This window comes from Aotus nancymaae, unplaced genomic scaffold, assembly GCF_030222135.1.
Source record: "Aotus nancymaae isolate 86718 unplaced genomic scaffold, 86718_ANA_hifiasm-v0.15.2.pri h1tg000010l, whole genome shotgun sequence".
In the NCBI taxonomy this organism is placed as follows: Eukaryota; Metazoa; Chordata; class Mammalia; order Primates; family Aotidae; genus Aotus; species Aotus nancymaae.
In genome coordinates, this window is record NW_026988421.1 from 58,131,600 (window position 1) to 58,152,407 (window position 20,808).

Here is a 20,808-nt window from a genome sequence, read left to right on the forward strand (position 1 = left end):
TCATTAAAATATTTGATTAATTATACCTTCTAAATCTTTACCTGTCATTAAACAAATAATTACCTGAAGTGATTTAAGACTTTTTGGACTGCTTTATTTTACTAATTAATACACAAAAAATTGTTTAAATTGACTAAAGAGCACACAATTAATCAGTTAAAATAACTATAATTGTTAAAAATTATGATCATGATAATGATGATAATGACTACGATAAAAAGAGCAGGATGACAGAAGTGGGTCACTTTGATTTTTCTAAAAATGGGTACAATATTATTTTTCATCTCACATGCTCCTTTTGACCTTTACACCCTCTCCATTGAAAGATGGGGGTTCATGTCTCCTCTCCTTTGAATCTTGGAGGCTTCTAACTTGCTTGCAACCAAGACTATGACAGAAGTGACACTCTACAATTTCCAAAGTTAGGTTAGAAAAGGCAATATGGCATATGGTTTGTTAACTGTCATACTTATTCTTGGATCCCTAGAATGTCACACTAAAAGCCCGAGTATCCGGAGGTTGCCACGCTGTGAGAAAGCCAAGTCCCATAAGAGGCTAAATGTGGCCTTCCTCAGTCTTCTCTTCCTTAGTCCAGACATCAGACATGTACAAGAAGGTGTCTGCGCCCTCTCTAAATTCCTGACCCACAGAATGTGTGAGCATGATACATTGATGGTTGTTTTATACCACTATGTGTGGAGTAATTTGTTATACAGCAATAATAACTAGAACAAAGAGTGTGACAAGGAACGTTTATGTGTTCATCAGTCCTGCTTCTTCTTAGACACAGACGAAGAGGGCATTCACCAGCTCCTCTGCAGTTTAATCAGGTCATTTTGATTGGATTTTGTCAAATGAGATGTAGAGAAAAATATATCACATTGAGGTTTGGCCACCAAACTTTCTATTTAATCATCTACCCTCTCTCCCATTTCAGCAGTGACGTGGAGTCCAGCTTATACAGATCCTGAAACATTGAGTCACTACCTTGTAGAGACCTATTCAAGAAAACAGGCTAGCATCAGACCAATGTAAGGTTGATAAATAAACCATCATTGCAATAAGCTACCGAGATCTGGAGGTTGTATTTTACAGCAATTAGTATTTGTTATTCTAACTACTACATAAATTAATACTCACTAAGCATTTACAATGTCCTAGAAATTTTAATAAATGCTTTGCATTCATTAGCCCTTTTAAACTCTGATGAACCATCCTTACGTACATACCTTTGTCATCCCCATTTTACAAATGCAAATCTGGTTAAAAGACTACATGACTTACACAGGGTTACAAAGATATTCCAAGTAATGGGAATTTCCTTGAAGGTAGAGGCAAATAGAAAATAAGTTTGTCCTCTAAGAGTTAAATAAGGAGAATCCACTGGAAGAGATTAGCCATTTGTAAATGCATTGTCAACGAAAGGTTTTGGTAAATGGGAACTGTGAATTTAATCCCCCAAAATTAATTTTAGAGACAATAGAAGATATATAAAAATCCCTGGTTTTAATTTTGTATTTTTTAGTAAACAGACCACTATGGAATTGTTAAAATGTATTTTACAGCCATTTTTAAGGTTACAAATAATTTCTGTTATGAGATCTTTCTATATTTTATGACTTTAATTAAATTTCTGATTTCTGTTCCAAACATTGCAATATAAGACAATATAAAACACATTTTAATCATTAAATTTATAGATAATTTTGTGACTTTTTAGAGCTTATAACACCAAGGGACTGATAATAGAGGATAATGTGCATAAAATACACTCCAGCACATTCCACAAACTCTATCCTTAGGATGTTTCTTTCTTCCACAACCCAACAGCTAATGCATACACTCAAAAAGTCTCATCAGGGCTGTTCTACAACTGTCATCATCTTTAAAGAGTAATCTTGTCACCTGAACTAGGTGAAATGAAGAACTTTGAAAACAACCACATGGATCCAACTTTACAGAAGCTTCTACTAAGACAAATAGCACCAAACAGACACACACTGTGCATTCATAATTACATCAGTGGCCACAAAATACAACACTTAGTACACATCCTTGGAACTCTTAAAACCATATTAAATAAGAGATCAAGCCAATTTAATTCTTGGTGAAAATATATCTCAAGGTAGCTTCTACTATCCTTCATTTTTGTGGTATAAAATTTAACAAAGTAACACCACACGTTCTTGTCCTTAATTCCTTGGAGCCTAGTGATTACAGTTTGAACAAATGTCAAAATCTGGAAACCAAATCAACCACTTTATTTAATTGTAAGACACTATAACTTTTTTTGTGGGGGACAAGGTCTCCCAGGCTGTCACCCAGGCTGGAATGCAGTGGCACAAACTGCAGCCTCGACCCCCCAGGCTCAAGCCATCCACCTGCCTCAGCCCCACAAGTAGCTGGGAGTATAGGCATGCACCATCACGCCTGGCTAATTTTTGTGATTTCTACAGAGACGGGGGTTCACGACGTTGCCCAGGCTTGTCTCAAACTCCTGAGCTCAAGCATTCCACCTGCTTCAGCCTTCCAAAGTCCTGGGGTTATAGATATAAGCCACTGCACCCAGACAGATTTTGTTTTAAAGATCTAAATATTTCTTTTTTTTTTTTTTTTTTAATTGCATTTTAGGTTTTGGGGTACATGTGAATAACATGCAAGGTTGTTGCACAGGTGCACACGTGGCAGTATGAAAAGATCTAAATATTTCTTATGTCATATAGCCTACATTATTTTGTGGGAAGAAAGAAAATAGATAAATAAATGAATACCTATGTAATATGTCAATTGGCATGACAAACACTATGCAAACATAAACTTGAATAAGAAGATAAAGAGTAGTTAAGGTGGGAGATGCTATTTTTAGATGTGGCTTTATATAGGATCTATATAGTGTAAGATGTTGGATAATGCAAGGATGAAGCCGGCCTGAAGAGGCCTCCTGTGCAGAATCTTGGAAGAAAGCATCACAGTTAGAGAGGACAGTCGATGGACAGATGCCAGAAGCATGGGTCTGTCTGAGGAATTGGGGGAACAGCCAGGAGGCCAGTGTGTCTGAATCTCAGGGAGTAGGGAAGAGAAGTAGCAGGGATAAGTGCTCTTTAACAAATTGCCCAAAAAGTGGTTCTTGGGATTTATGTGTTTATAACTGTTCCATCAACAAAGGAAAGTCTGTGGAGTCTAAAGGCTCCCATGGTATAAAAACATTGAGCTGTTTTATTCTCCTATGGTAAAAGAAAATGTTCTTTAGGCATTCAGGTGCCTGAAGACCCCGAATCTCTTCCTGTGACTCCCTCCCAGTATATGACCTCAAGCACCTCTATTCACTTTTGCTCCAGAATATTTTTCCCTTTGAAACTCCATTATTTAATTTACAGATACTGGAGTTATAAAATTCCCAGTCTCCCTCCCTCTATTAGCTATACTAAAGCCTGTTTTCTAAAATTTGTCATTTTATAAGTTATATTTTTCATATTATTTTCTCTAGAAGGCTTATTCAGCTCTCTAAAAGTTGTTTTTAAAATGTAGATAGGCAGAGAAACTTTATGTTTGAAGTAAGAGATTAGCTTTCCTTAAGACATTTTAGGATAAAAACAAACCTTTTTAACAAAACAATAAAACTTACTAGATTTAATACTGAATATAAATCTAACTTATTTACTTATACAAGTTTGTAATAATTAATATGACATTTAATAATTCACTTATCAAAAAGCAAACCAAAAACTCTTAAGACCCTGCAAGTAAGTGTCTTCCCCATAACTCACAATGTTAGCCATTTCCCCTGAACACCTGAATGTGTTATCAAAGGGAGATGCTTGGCTTCTTATATTCAGCTACTTTTAGTCCAAAGTTCTGAGTTGCACTTGTGTAGAGCAGAGTGGAGGACTAGACCGCATCAAAGTCCTACTGGACCATGGACCCTCCTGCCAGTCCAGTGGTGTTGACCCTTTGGCACTGCTTTTGTAGCTTAACATGTTTCCTGAATATCTTTTTCCTACTCTAGTCACCTCTGTTCCCTTAGTCAAAAGTTTCTTCAAATGGGATACAAAAGAGGAAGAACCATTAAATGTGTTGAGAGCGTAAGACTTCTTGCTGACCAGTGCCAGCAAGCTCTTTAAGGTTTCCCTACCTTATGCTCTGTTACCAGAAGAAACAGCAAGAGTCCTGTTACAGACTTCTTTTCACTAACATTTGATTTAAATTTGCATATAAAACTAAGGTTCCTTTGCTACTGGCTTTTTATGAAGTTCCCTTAGGAATCCCCCTGGTAGCTGGTTACTTTACAAACTGGTCCTGACACTAGAAAAGACTCACATTACTTCCACAAAGGATAAAGCGTTTTAACAGGTATTCCATGTGAAGACTCCTGCGATGTTGTTGAAGAGTAGAGTGACTTGGATGAATTTAGGAAATCTGCCTAACACTGAAAAATGAAAAGCTACGAAGTCTTTGTACATTAAATAAATTTGAAATGGTGCCTGAATAAATTCTCCACAGTCAACATAGTATCTGAAAAGCATGAAGGGGAGAAGCTCGCATTTGATAGCAGATAGGACTATGGAGAGAAACTGTTCCCTGGGGTTAGAAAACCTGGCTTGACAGGGAACTATGATCATTAGCGCCAAGCGCCGGGAACTGTCGCCCTGTGGGTGGAGAGGATGCACCACAGGACCTCAAGCAGTACCATCAGGATCCAGAAACAAGTGAGCTTACCAATTTATCCTCCAAATTGCACAGCTGAACGTAAAAGAGAATATAATCCAATACTGTCCTGTGCAAGTCAAGCCCTATATATACTCATCCTGTCACCATATTTTAAACTCACTTAGCATATACTTATGTAAACTCATTTGTATTCCCAATAATCTTTAGACATAATTAATACTATACTGATCAAGGCAAGGTTTAGTAAACTTTTTCTGTAAAGGGTTAGATAGTAAGTAAATGTTTTAAGCTTTGTGAGCCGTTATAGTCTCCTCATAACTCCTCAACCTTGCAATTGTAGCACAAAGAGTATAAATTTCCTTATCCACAGGAAAAAGTACCTCCAGTGAATGCCAGAAATCTCGGATAGTTCCTAATCTGATTCCCATCAATCAGAACACATTTCTATTTCTGTCTTCCACCCACAAATTTAATGCCTTTTCCATTTTAACTAACCACTTACCACACACTGTGGCTGTGACTTTTGAGTATGAGGGGTGACAGCAAAACTAACATTAGTTTCTTTTTCCTTCTTTACAACCCTACAGATAGGAATATTCACCCTTATTGTAGATCTTAGTAACCTCAGCATATGATTTTTTTTCTTTCCTTATTAAGTCAAGAACTTTTACTTTTTCACTTAAAGGAAGCACTTTACAGCTTCTTGGGCATATCAGAATTGCCGGCATCACTATGTGCGCTTTGGGGTCAACATTAAGTAAAATAAGGGTTACTTGAAGACAAGAACTGCGATACTAAGTGACCAATAGAAGGGGAGCACAGACAACATGGATCTGTTGGACAAAGGGATGATTTACATCCAAGGAAAAACAGAACAGAACAGCATGAGATTGCATCCCACTACTCAGAAGAGTGCACAATTAAAAACCTATAAATTGTTTAACTCTGGAATTTTTCATTTAATATTATCAGAGTGTGGTTGACCACAGATAACTAAAACCATGAAAATCAAAACCATGAAAATCAAAACTATGAATAAGGGGAGGTCTGATATAAAAAAAAGGAAAAAAGGAAATGAGAGAATATAGTTGATGAATTTCAACATTCTATAAACCTTAAAAATTGAATTTCAAAATGTACAATAATCAAAGGTGAGGCTAAAATTTAATTTTACATGCTGAACAAATAATGCAAAAAATATCAAAAGGAATGTAAAAACTTCCTGGCAGCCTTTGGAGAAGGGTGGGTCATGGTAATTAAACAACTTTATTTGAAAAGCATCAGGGCATGAATATACAATTTGAAAATTAAAAAAAAAAGAGTTTGATATAAAAAGAAAGGGTGAGAAAAAGAGTACCTGGATGAATGGCAAGCCATCAGGGTGAAAAGAAGAAAAGAGGGGAGTGGGGAGTACAGCCTGAGACCCTAGACTGTGAATAGAAAGGGTTAGCAGAGTCAGTCTAGGTGGTTGTATAACTCCAGGAACCTCCAAGAAAAGACAACTCTAACATTCAAATATTTGGGATGATTGGATGCATAAAGGAAAACTGATGAAAAGGTGAGTGGATTCTTGGAAAAGCCAGGCAGGATTTCTTTAAAGGCTACAACAAAATCTCTAAGGCAAGGTTTAGTAAACTTTTTTTGTAAAGGGTCAGATAGCAAATGCTTTAAGCTTTGTGAGCCTTTATAGTCTCCTCATAACTCCTCATCCTTGCCATTGTAGCACAGAGAGTCATAGATATAAACCAATGGCTGGGTCATGTTTCAAATATAATTTCATGGACCCTAAAATTATCATTTTATGGACACTAAAATTGTAATTTTATATCATTTTCATAAGTCAAAATATTATATTCTTCTTTCAAATTTTTTCAAGCATTTAAAAATATTAAAACCATTCTTAGGCCACAGGCCATGCAAAACATATGGTGGATCAAATGTGGCCAAAAGGTCAAAATTTGCCAACTCCTGATCTAAAATAGTAAATAATGATTCACAAATATGAGAAATAAAAAATAAAAGAGGACTCCCACGCATTAGAATTATTTGGCAAACAGTCAGTTATAAAGTAGAAAGGTGTTATTAATTTTATAATATTTGAGATATCAGCATTTTTAATAGTCCACGTAAGTTTTTATAATTAGCCCTAATTTGTAGTTTGGTATGATTTTATCTATTTAAAATTAGCTATTTTCCGAGGTGTTGGCTACAGAGTTAGTTATTTTTTAATGAACTTTATTAATATCCATTTACATACAACTTTAAATGCACAGTTTGATGAGTTTTGGCAAATGTATACTCCCATGTAACCATCTCAAATGATCAATTTTCATAAAAGAGTCTGCTGAGAATTTGTTTGAGACAGTGATAAATGAATCTGTAAGTCAATCTGGGGATAACTGACATCTTAATATTGAGTCTCCAACTACAGGAATATGATCAATCTCTTCAGATATGTAGGTGTTTTTAATTTTTCTTAATATTGTATTATAATTTTCAGTCTAGATCTTATATTTGTTTTGTTAAAATTATTATTTATTTTATAATTTTGGATGCTGTTATATATTCTACTTTAAAAATAATATTTTCCAATTGTTAGTTGCTACTATATTAAAATATATACATTGAGTTTCATTATATCATTGTATTTCTCTATTGTCCAAGTCTTATTTAATTTGCATTGTTTTTCTTCTTTTTGGAGATGGAGTCTTGCTCTGTCAACCTGGCTGGAGTGCAGCAGCATGATTCAGTTCACTGAAACCTCTGCCTCCCAGATTCAAGCAATTCTCCTGACTCAACCTCCCAAGTAACTGGAACTACAGATGCGCACCACCACGCCTGGCTAACAGTATTTTAGTAGAGCCTAGTTTTTGCCATGTTGGCCAGGCTGTTCTCGAACTCCTGAGCTCAGGCAAGCTGCCCACCTTGGCCTCCCAAACAGGCATTAGCCACCACACCTGGCCCTAATTTGCATTTAGGCATGGACAGTCTCATCGTTTTCACAATCTCAGGAAACACTGTTCAGTCCTTTACTTTTACATACAATGATTCTTAAAAGTAGAAATTCCAAAATATTCTTCCATTTACCCTAGCAGTGAAGAAACAGATGATGTCATGTAAAGTCAAAATAGAAGCAGTAACATGTAGAGCTGACACTTGAACTCAGGTCTTCTGATTTTACACAATATTCTTTCAGTATTTGCCCATTCCCAAACTTAATTCCACAGAATTGTAATTGGAGAAGATAATATTCTACATTAGTGACTAACTGAAATTGTAAAGGCCTTTCCCTTTAATAGTTTGAGTATGAAACTTCAAATAGACAGAAGTTCAGTCTGGAAGACACATTAAGAAGAGATGTTTTTAAGGCCACGAAGAAAAAAAAGTTATGGAAGAAAATGAAAGAAATTTACAGAAGTCATGACACTGCAAGTAATCTCAATTGAGAGAATTATATGTAGTTCCAGGAAAAGCCATAAATCGACTCATTCCTGTAGGTGCAATAGAATGAGACCCAAAGATTGTCTGGTTATATAGCTTGAAATTGTATATCACACTGTGTCCCAATTCTAGAAGCCATGTAAATGATTCATGTAAAAACAGTTAATGTAAACTGGACCATGTAAATTTATCTTATTTTTCTTTGTTTCCTCAAAAATTAACTTCCATCAAGTCAGATATACAAAATATGTTCCTATTCCTTGACATATAGAATTAGAAAACAAACACAGAAAACGCAAATTTGAGTTATGGTCCTGAAAATCAACACATTTAACTTTGGAAAGTATCTCTATATTTTTGAAGTGCTTTTGATAAGGCACATATAAAAATCTACAAAGGAAACACATGAAATCTACATTCTGAATGCCTATGACAGGAGTAATTTTACCTGAATCTTGTTTCTTTTTCTGAGGATACTTCACTTCTGGCCACTTACACTACTGTCTCTCTCAATTAAATTACATTCCTCTTTTAAAATTTCCTCCATTTGTGGTTAAATATCTTTTACCAAAAAAGATGAATATTGAGACTTCAGTTCTCATTCATGTTTTAAGGGGTCTATAAAAATGATGTGTGAAATTATAATACTACCCTAAACTAATATGGGTTCAAAAGCATAATTTGCATTAAATAGTCTATAATTTAGATACCTGATGTTAATAAATATAAGTACCCTCTTATTTAAACATTGCCTTATAAAGGAACAGATTTCTTGATTTAGGACTTTGCCCTTCATGTTGCTCTACAGACATGCTTATGTAGTTAATATTTGTCAAGATATACAAAAATATCAAGTAGCTTCAGCGGGTCTAATAAGTACAGACTCTGTGGTAATAGTAGTAGTAGCTATCTTCTTGTTAGAGCCTACTATTTACTAAGCATTTCATTTCTATTAACTCATGTCAGCCTAATAATCTTTTGAAGTAGGTTTAATACCATGTCTATCTTACAAAGGAGGAAATGGAGGCAAAGTAAGATTTCCTTCTTTAGTTTTAACCATTATATTATGAACTCTTAATAGTTGCAAAATTTACACATATATGAAATACCAAACAGATCAAAATATTTAATACTGCTTATTCTATGAGTTTGCTAAGTATGATAGTCTATAACCTCATTTGTCTACATAGCAACATGAAATGTGACAGTATTTATCCTAGAATTTTAAACAACTGCCAGCATAATTATTGATCAAAACAAACAGTAAGATATAAATATATTTTTATGAAACCCTAAAAATGCCAAGTTCTGATCTTGAGTTAGTATTTTATTGTTTCAAGGGTACTGAAGAGTACACATAAAAATTCAGACATAAAATGGGATACTATAACACTCACAAATATCCTCAATGGCATAGTCTATCTCTCTCTGAGCTTGGATAATTATACATGTATTATTTTAATGTTGACACTTTTTAGGTACCTTGAAGAAAGGATAAAATACTTTGGAGTTCTAAAGCCAGAATATTGGTCAGCATTAAATTTGACTTTGTGAAAAGAAGATTAGACCAGATCAAGTTTATTATCCTCTGTGAAAAAGGGACAGTCTTTAAGAAAAAAATGGATAAATTTTCATTTACTTGCACCTAAGTGAGACTTTTATTTTTATCCTATAACCCAGTTGGGTATTAAGTCCATAAGTTTGTGGATCGTTTTCCAAGGAATCCCTGTAGAAGTTGTGTTGCCCCTAGAGGCTGCTTAGGGAACTGGGGGTATAGAGACAGACGATGGGCCTCTGGCTACTCCTGCCTGATTTCAAGTACAGCAGCTCTGATTTTATTTGCTTTATCTTTTTGGCCCTAAAGTGTACTTAAAGAAATAATATATCTACCTTAAAATTCAGAAAACACTCTTTCAAACCATTTACTTAGAGACACGTTCTCAGCGGCATGGAGCATCAGATTCTAAAGGCTCTCAACATGAAAGCTCTTAACTGGGGAGGAAGGGCCAATATAATTTAATGTTTTTATTAGTAATTTAGATTAAAAACCTAAGACTCTGCATTTCACGTTTCTAATTGATGCTAACTTGGTATATTCAACAACCAAACTGTAAAACAATCTGATAAATTATATAAAGAATCATATAAGTTTAATAGGATTAGGACTTAAGAACAAGAACACAACAAATCAAAATAAAGAATGTATACATAGGCACCAACAAGATAAAAAAAAATAAAAGGAACCTCTTTTTTTTTGGATGGAGGATAGTCAACCTCTATCCAGTAAACAGTGTTTAAGTGGAAAAAAATATAGTCTAACAGCAGTTGACTGTATCAGTAGAAATAAGAACAAGTCTACTTTATTTGACATTGGACAGGCACTAATTAGAATGTATTTTTGATAGTCTCATTTGAGAAGTTTGTTGAAAATTAAATAAGGACTAGTGAAGAACACAAAATACTAAATTATTCCTATGAGAAAAAGTTAACAGAAATGGAAGTATTTATCTTGAAAAAGAGATGACTGGGGGGGAAATTAATGCTCTCAAAGGCTATTGATAGTTACAATAAATTGTTCTCCTGCCCTACAGAGGACCACTGTATATGAGGAATATGTAAAAATAATGGCAAGATAATTTGATTTGCTGTAAGTAAGCTATCTTGATAATGAAGAAATTTAAAAATACTAGAACGTCTAACTGGGAGAAGCTGGAAGATTTTTTTTCAGCCCTAGATAGCTTTAGTAAGAAAAAAATGAATTTTCTACCCTGGTTCCCCTGTGCTATTTCACTGGTTTATATTTCAAATATCCACTCAGGGATAGTGAAAATCGGGAGGTTTCACTCTGCCAAGACTATATCCTGAAGTTCATGTGTCTTGTTTACACTTTTAATATTTCTTTTCTGGATTCACCTACCTCCCAGCTTTGGGTTATTACTAGTCCACTAATTCACAGAGATAAGGCATAAAAATTTTGCAGTAAGAAAATTGGTAAAGGTTCTTGCTGCTCTGACATAGTCACTGGTACAAGGCCAAATTTTCTAATCACTCAAAAACACTTGTAGGCGGCTCACAAGTATTTATCCTGAGGTTTCTCTTTGATATGGATAATTGGTTCACTTTCAGGTTTTCCCAAGCCTCAAAGTACTAGATTCTCCATCTTGACACCTTTAGACTTTCTCTTACAAGCTCTTCCACAGCATCCTTCTGCCCGGCCAGGCTCCCTATGTTGGCCCTTTTCTTTGCAAGGTCCACAAATGACTTAAAGACTGCTCAGTATAGCCTGTGATATGCATGCCTATCAGATATTAATACTATTGATCTCCACTCATATATTCTCAGCATTTCTATTTCCATCTTACAGTCTTACTAAGAGTTAAGTCCAGAGGCTTAAAAATTGAATTCTACTCATACTTAAAAATTAGATTCACCAATCCCACTGAATCTTCCAGCAGCAAGCACGTGCTACCCTGCCTGAAAAATACTTTTTGGCTGCAAAAGCTTGACTGGCCCTGAGCATGAGGCTCAGGTGACACCTCTGAGGATAGCTTTTCACCCAGGATGAATAGGTGGCTCAATCTCCAGTTTGTTCATGTCAGGTAAGGTAATTCTGAACTGCTGAGGTGCATTCTGCAGTAGCACCCAGAGTTTACCAGCAGGATCAAGCCCCAGTTGCCTGCAGTGACTCATAATTACACCTTCTTGGTTTTATTCCCCTCTTTGCTTCACTTTGTCTCATTTTCTCTTAAGTAGACTACTGATAACACCAATCCTTACTTCGGAGTCCGTCTTCAGGTGAACCCACTTAAGATAAGGTATCTTCATATCTTTACATATGCATTTTACAAAGAATATACATTCTTTGTAATATTTAAAAGAACACTTTACATTAATAATTGAGAGAAAACAACTGTGGTTTCTGTATATACAGTGCGCAGCAACCAATGGGGCTCTCACACCTGAGAAGGTGGAATAGACAACTCCCAGACTGGGACCACTGAAGTGTTTGTTGTTCCTGGCAACTCCCTGTGAGATTTCTTGCAGAACACTCTGTGATTTTATGATCTGGGATAAGAGGGTTTGCCCATAAAATACCTTGTTTTAACACATTTTCCTATCAATTCCACCACAGTGATAAGAAAGATTCTTTTCTTTTTGTTCAAGAAAAAAAAAAAAGCAAATTATATATTTTTCTTTGGCTTCTGATCATGCTAAGAGATACCTTCAACAAATCCTGCACCCAACAAATTCTTTCTTTTCTGTACACGCAGCAGTAAATTGTACTCATCTGCATAAGTTATAACCAAATACATAAGTAAAAGTGTTGTTTGTGACAGTAGATCTGACTTTGGGGATACATATAAACTTGTAAAGTTTTAATAGATTTCAGCACTGACATTACAGCGTAGAAATAAAGCATATCTTGCAATCATTCCAGGCATTCCAGATGGTGAAGAGTATTGCCATAATTCAATAGAAAGAAAAGCAAACTTACCCGAATCATCATGACTGAACATCTGATATCATGAATAGTATCATAGATTTTCTTTGAGATGTCCACAAATTGATTATCATCCAACACATTCAACGAGTTCTTGCTTAAGGCTTCCAAGGCAACATTCACTTGTGTTACAAATTCAGGAATTACTGTTAAAATAAAGAATAAGGAGAAGATTGTCTTCTTTGTATTTTTGGATTTCTACAGTAGTTTCTAGGAAATGTAGAATTTTGTTTTTAACAAATATTTGATTAATAGATCTTTAATTATATTTTTAAAATATAGAGATACACAAATTTTAGAAGGATCATCATGGATCACTGAAAAGTAAAAGGACTCAAACACAAAGAAAGGCATTTTGTTTTTGTTTTCTGAACTCCAGGCTTCTGGAGAGAAAGGTATTTGTACAGAAATGTTTTAAAAGATTATCTTTCTCCTTTACATCATTTTTGTTTTTACAAAACCTTGGGACCATACAATCACTTCTCATCCTATCCAACATAAACCACAAGAAATTATGGAAAGGAATTGGGGTGTAAAACATTTGGAATTGTAAATACAATGATATTTAAAGAAAGAAAGCAATTGAGTTGCTAAACAGAAGAAAATTTAGTTAAAAGTACTAATTCTATCCTTACAGAAATAATAAAAATATTGTAGACTTTTTGTTGGTGATTTTTTTTTTCTATAATAAAAAAATTAGTGAAAAGGAACTGGCATTCTCATATGCAAACTATCTCTAAAGCAACAAAACACTGAATGACGACAGGGATGCTTCTATCGGTAAGCCAATCCACGGATTATCTTTTTAAATACGGCTTCAAAGTGTTTCAAATAAAAAGATTTCTTCAGTTTTACTTTTAAGGTTAATGATATTAACAGTTATTAACTCTTCACTAGACTCAGGTTACTTTTCTAAGTGTTCAAAGTGATTTAAATCTTAAAATAGCCCCAGTATTAACGAGTATTAATAGTTTAATAACTGGGACACAGAGAAATCAAGACTCTAACACAGATTCATTCTGTTAATGTGTAACAAAAGAGATATGAATTCAGACTCCGAAAATGCAGAATCTACACTCAAACAAATCTACTATGTCATATTGAGAAAGCCTCTGCCCAATATTAAGATGTCAGATAAAAAGATTGATTTTTAGCAGAAACAATTCTAAAGCTGGAAGACAGAAATATTTTAATTGGTATAAAAATACCAATCAACATTATTTTTCTACATTTAAGCCTTTATCTGTATGTATGGCATACCATCTGTTGCAATCCTACCTGTCGTGTTATCGATATGAGGAAATGTTGGTGATATAGACGGGAACTCATTTTATCTGGTCTCTTCTTTCCTCCAGCTGCTAAAATGTATCACCTATATCCTACTTCTGAGCTACCATATCTGTGGAAATTATCCACTGTGCTCTTCACCTCCGTCCATTCTCTAGGCACACTATCCAATAAAAGGTGGCTACTAGCTGCATGTGGCTACTAAAAAATTAAATTCATTAGCCTTAAATTTTAATTCAATTCCTTAGCCATATTCATCCCATTTCAAATGCTTAACACATACATGTGACTAGTGATTACCGTTTTGAATGTAACAACCTAACCGGGGTTAGCCTAACTGACGCCATCCTAGCTGCAAACCTGACAAAGCTCTCTCAGTCTCTCCCTCCCTGCCGCAGCCCCTCAGGTGCATTACTGGGTCATGCTGCACTCAAAGCTTTGAACCATTAAGAGTGGTTCACACAGTTCCCAGCACCTGTAACCACTGTAACCACATCCTGCTTGGCAAGTCTATCTGCTATTGTGAATACCTTCCTTGGTGATTGATTGTATGGAAAGTTCCCCCTGCTACCCCCCTTAGTGATTGTATGGAAATACCCTTAGCAACCAACAAATCTGAGAACCTCCTGCCCCCTTGTTACCAGCCTCCTCATAATTACTACTTAGTTGCTTGTTCTGCTTCTGTAAAATTCCCCTTCAGCTAGGCTGCCCCCTCCCCTACCTAAATCAAGGTATAAAGGAGAATCAAGCCCCTTCCTTGGGGCCGAGAGATTTTGAGCATTAGCTAACTCTCAGTCTCCAGCTAAATAAAGGACTCATAATTTGAACTCGGAGTGTAGCATTTCCTTCTAACTCATTCCATTATTACATGAAGAGTGGAGATATGGCCATTATGACAGTAATTTTTGGGATAACAGAAATTTCTATTGGTTAATACCACTTTAGAGTGACAATCCCTCAAATCACTTTCTCCCTTTCAGTGGATGGGATAACAAAGCAAGAAGGAGACGAAACTGATACCCTTCACATAGGAAAAACAGTGTCAAACCATAATTCTCATTTATATGCATATGACTCTTAAAGCGTATCTCAAATCTAGACTTTTTCCTTAATTTCAGAACTGTATATCCGATTGACAATGGCAAAATTCTACCTGAATCTTTCATAACACCTCAAACATATTCTAAGTATAAACACATTTTTTAACCCAGGAAACCTAATTTTCCATTACTATATGCTATGTTGATGCTCAGTCACCCATGAAAAAAAACCAGTTATTTTCTTTGACCTCCTATACTTCTTCCTTATTCCTTACATCCAAATACCCGCTAAATGCTATCTACTCTACAATGTAAATATATCCCAAATCCATTGACAATTTTTAGCCCCACTGTCTCTAGTCATCGCCATCTACTATTTCAGTCCACAGCATAGTTTTTCCCATGCCTAAATTCTGCTTATCCTCAGATTCATTTTAAGTCTACTCTTATGAATGGAACCTGCTCTTACCATTAAATATAATATTATCCCCCAAATGATGGACACTCAATAAGTTGTTTTATGAATACATCATATATTTATAAGTTTTCAATGGTTCCTTGTAACTTTTCTTGTTTATATCCTAAGTGGCTAGCCTGGCATGTAGTAAATAAATGATTGAATGAATTCAGCAATTAGATTAATTAATTAATATGTAAAAGTGAAATGAGTAGGTACAATGAAACATGTCCAGCTTGCATTTAAATGTGATTTAGGTTTTGTTAACAATTGAAAAGCTCCAAAAATATATTTATGCAGGCTTATAGGAACATTCAAATCTGTTTAATGAGTTAATCATTACTTTTTGTAGTGTTAAAGAGGAGGAAACTTCTAAGAAAATGTATCCAGCTATTTCACGTTTCCTTCAGGTTCTAGAGTAGACGGCAAACCATCCATCAAAACTACTACTCTAAAGAACAGGACAAAATGGCTTCTAGCCTCTGTGATATTCTCTATTCACTCTAAAGACATAATTAAGTACAAAGAGATGTGTTCTCAAAACTGTAAGGACCTGCAGGCTACAAAACTTTATTCCTAATCATTCCCACTAAAATATATTTTTTCTTATATATCAAACAAGTGTGTAATACACTAATAATTTAATTCTCTCTATTAATACTTTCAATCTGTTATTATTGATATTGTTCCCATCATCTTGCTATGTAGATTTTGGCAAAAAAAAAAAAAAGAAAGAAAAATTAAAGGCATGTAAAGGTCTGTTTTTCACTGCTCTGTGAAATAATGTGAGAAAGACTTAGGGTATCTTAAAAAAAATACAACACAGCCTTTTAATTAGTGCAAAATGATTTCATTTTAACTCCTCTAAGGGCCTTTTACTAATAAATTAATATTAGCTCCAATTAAAATAAAATCTTTTAGAAGCAAATGTTTAATTTCTGAAATACAGATGGAAACTACTACTTTCTCACTCTAACAGCATAAATGAACTATCCAAAGCTGGTATGTAATTCATTTCTCATTTCATTAGCTTAAACATCAGCTGTGGGTGTACTTTACTTACACTATGGACATATGGTTGCTAGGATCAAAGTAGGAGTACTTTTTTTAATGTTTAAAAGAAAATACAAAATGAGTATAATTAAGTAGCCAGTTTATGGTAATTTAGAAAGAATAACAAATTGACAAAGCTGTTTTTACTCCATAATCTACTAAGGTTTTCAGAAAATGAGATTTAGACATTAATATACAATCATTGATCAAAGAGAAGGATACCTTAAACAAATTCATTCTAATCAATTGAAATGCCAGGTAGGATAAGCGGTTCTGAACTTTGGAGTGTAGATTTATCAAACAAAGGTGGCCTTTTGGTCAATACCCTGTTGACTTCAAAGTATCTTGTCTATATTACACAGCCAAATTCTGAACGAGTTCTGAACTCTTTTGCAGTCTATACTTTCTTTGTCTACTTTATTCAGAATATACAGAATAATAGCTACCATTCTTACTCATCTTGGCACTGTGCTAAGCATTTAAATGTATGTCTCACATAATCCTCACAGAAGCCCTGTAAGGCAGGAACTATCACTATCCTGATTTACCGATGAGGAAACTGAGGTCACACAATTAATAAGCGATGGGCCAGTAATTGAGAATACAGAGCCTGCTCTCTGAACCCTAAATCTGCACTGCTTTCTTCTGATAAGTAAAGACCTTGGGGTTTCTGAAGTGCTGTGCTCCTGAGGGAATTCATGATAATTTTCTGACAATGCAGTTAACAGACCTACAGAGCCAAATTCTCCTAGGCCTTAAGCCTCTCTCTGGTAGTAACCCAGGAATATTTAATCCCTTCTTAATCCTTGCTAAATTTATTATCTATATTTGAAAGTAGGTAATGATACAATATTATTGAATTAAATAGGTCAGAAAAAAATTCAGACTCATTAATGATCTAAAAATGGTATCATCAAATTGTTTCCTACCATTAATAAAACCCAGATTAAAATATTTCTAATTAGACTATTATCCTTAAAAATTACTGGTGGTAAAGAAACTTGCCTTTGAAAGTTCACATAATGCTAAATCATCATTTCTTTAGGTTATGTTAAATAACTAGGAGATAATTGATAATAGTAGAACGTAGCATTAAGCATATAAATGACTTCTACAAATATCACTTTATACTCTTCATTTTTTTCATTTATTCAGTAAATGCTAATTATCAGGGTCCATGTGTATTTAATATTTAGGGAGCCAACATTATATATCAGGAATATGTTTTGTACCTCATAGATTATATATCATACAAAGCAATGACTAGTGAGGATTTTACCATTTTTCAAATGATATGCCCCAAAGTACTGACCTGCTCTGATCCTTTAGCACACATCACATGGTTAACAAGAGCAGTACTTCTGACCTCTCTGTTAAACTCTACTCTATCTTTCAAGCACATCTGGAATATCTCCAAAAAGTAAAAAATAAAATAGCAGAGAGAAGGACTTAGATATAGCTTCATGAAAATGATATGCTTCCCCCTCTGGCAGGGTAGTGTTTCTACGAATGAAACTCTAATCATTTAATTAGCCTGAGTGTCCACCTTTGAGTCTCTCTAGTGACTTAGAAACTTTTCTTTCCCTGTAGGTTAAATTTTAAAAATCTTCATATGTCTACATAGTAGGTTAATATTAATAATTTTCTGATTTAAGTATATTAGAAGTATATCCAACGACTTTTAATATAATAAAGATTAAGCTCTTCCATGCTTTTCCTCACATCATTTTCTCATTTATTTATATCAGAGTAATCACTTACATAAATGTGACTACTTAAATATTCAAAGTTGGACCTGAAACAAATAATGTTCTATGTTGACCTTTGTTCTTTTATGTACTACTTTATGTTAATAGAGTTAATAAATTTTATTTTTTAATTGCTTTTTTCTTATATTTCTCAGTAAGAATCCTCAAATATTTCAATTATCAATACCATTTTCATTTATGTTATTTTAATTAACTGGGAGAGAATTCATAGTAGAAAGTGGCAGTAAGCATATAAATGACTTCTACAACTACCACTTTCTACTCTTCATTTTATACTATCAAACTTCTCAAAATCCATCAATTTAAACTTTTACTGGGTGTGATACCCAGCCCTCATCATGTACTCCCCATGATCCCACACTCCTGGATTCAAATCTCTGAGAACTCCTTTCTCATGTTGTAGTAGATCTATGTGCCTAACAGAAGATAGCAGAAGTGATGGTATGTTACTTCTTACTTCCCAGTTTGCTTTAAAAAGACATTGCAGACAGCTGATTCCATCTTGCACATGCAAACTTGTGCACACACTCTCTCCTCTCTCTGTCTCTCTCTCCCTCTCTCTGTCTCTCTATCTCCTTCTCCCCTATAGCTTGCTCAGGAACTTTAGCTGCTGTGTTGTGAAGAACCCTAAACAATCATGCCATACAATCATTGATCAAAGAGAGGGATACCTTAAACAAATTTATTCTAATCAATTGAAATGCCAGGTAGGATAAGCTGTTCTGAACTTTGCAGTGTAGATGTATCAAACAAAGGTGGCCTACATAGCAGGGAACTGAAGCTGCTGGCCAACAACTAGCTAGAATATGAGGCCTTGGGCCACATGAATGAGGCTGAAGTGGAGTCTCTAGCTCCTTTCCAGCCATCAGATGACTGCAGCCTGGAATGACATTTTGACTGCAAGGTCATGAGAGATTCTGGGCCAGAACCACCCAGCCAGGCCATTCTTGGGTCCCTGACTTCCAGAAAATATGAAAGACCATAAATGTTTGCTTTTTTAAGCTGCTAAGTTTTGGGGGTAACTTGTTTCACAATGGATAATTACTATGCTAAGAGACCAATAACTAACAGAATAGTCAGAAGTTCCTGCAACTGTTTTGGTTCATGCAAATAGATTACTGCATATGCTTTTTTGTATCCAGTTTCACTCGACATTAAATTTATGTTGATGTAAGTTGTGAATTATTACTCATTTTCATTGCTGTATAGTATGTCATTATACTATAATGTATTTCTCCAGTCTATGAGTGATGAGCATTTGCATAATTTTCAGTTTGGGACTGTAATATATAGTGGTGCTATGAATATCCTAGTTGATGTTTTTTGGTGAATATATGTACACATTTGTAGGGAATATACCTATCAACAGACTTGCTGGGCCATAGTATATACATATATATCACATTAGTAAACATCGACAATATCCTAAGTGGTTGGAAAAAATTTTATCCCCATCAACAACGCCTAAATATTCTAGTTGCTCTATATCTTCCCTAATATTTGGCATATTCCATCTTTCACTTTTTAGCTTTCTGGAGAGTATATTCTCTTCTTCCCTTTTAATATCTCTGCCAGGGATCTGGGTTCTGCTTGTTAAGACTAGGGTTTACTTTGATTTTTTAAAATCTACTCTTGCATCTTGAGGTTGGAATGTTATCTTCCTCTTTTAGAATTCCTCGCCATCTTATCTATTGCCCAAGATCATTTCTTAATTTTTTCAGTTTTTACCAGCCGGAAACACATACAACAGGAAAAAAGTTAAAGAAAAACAGAAGCAAAAGGGCTCCACGGCCTGTAGTGTTAGCAAAATGCAGCTCAGTATGCAATAGTATCCTGAACTACAGGAATAGGGAAAGAGTCTAGAGTAAAAAGGTGCAGAGGTTTATAGGGTGGGATAGCATCTAGCAGGAGAAACGTATCTTTCTTTGACTAGTGGTGTTGAATGAACGTGGTCCTTCACATATTGCTGGGGATACCTTGGCTAAAAATAAATACAGTTGATCTACCTCTACAAACTTCAACTCTCTGCCCAGTTGTCTATGATTACGAGTTAGACTAGAACTGTTTTTCCAACCTTGTCTATCTGGTATCTTTCTACCCATTCTTCAGACTCAGATTGTTTATTTATTTACTTTTATAATTTTATTTTTTATTGATATACAATAGATTTACATATTTGGGGGGTATGTATAACTTAATGCCTTCATATAATTTGAAACCAGATTCAGTTTAAATATCGGTTTCTCTGTGAAGATTCCCTTGATCAGCACCCCCACACTTGCCTCCAGGTGTATTAGGAAATCTTGTCTCTTGGACATACTAATGCCTGAAACTTACATTTATTAAAGTGCCTATGTCTTAGCCAGGCACGGTTGGCATGTGCCTGTAGTCCCTACTACTTGGAAGGCTGAAGGTAGAGGATCACTTCAGCCAAGGAGTGCAAGGCTTCAGTGAGCTATGATCACGCCCCTGCAGTCCAGCCTGGGTAATAGAATGAGAGCTCCCTATCCCCCTCCACCATTTTTTTAAAAGCTCCTATGTCTCTAACTTTACCGTATGTGTTTTCTTGTATTCAGCCACTTCTAAAATCCT

At 35.0% G+C, this 20,808-nt stretch overlaps 1 protein-coding gene across 5 annotated transcripts in view; it reads right to left on the minus strand.

The window, feature by feature from the left end:
* The window catches only part of CTNNA3 (catenin alpha 3), a 1,835,081-nt gene that overhangs the window by 386,005 nt on the left and 1,428,268 nt on the right, over positions 1–20,808 (minus strand). For all 5 annotated transcript variants that reach the window (XM_064374172.1, XM_064374173.1, XM_064374171.1 and 2 more), the window contains one exon: positions 12,605–12,756. In XM_064374172.1, the coding sequence (XP_064230242.1) occupies positions 12,605–12,756 (152 nt within the window). The remainder of the gene's footprint in view (positions 1–12,604; positions 12,757–20,808) is intronic.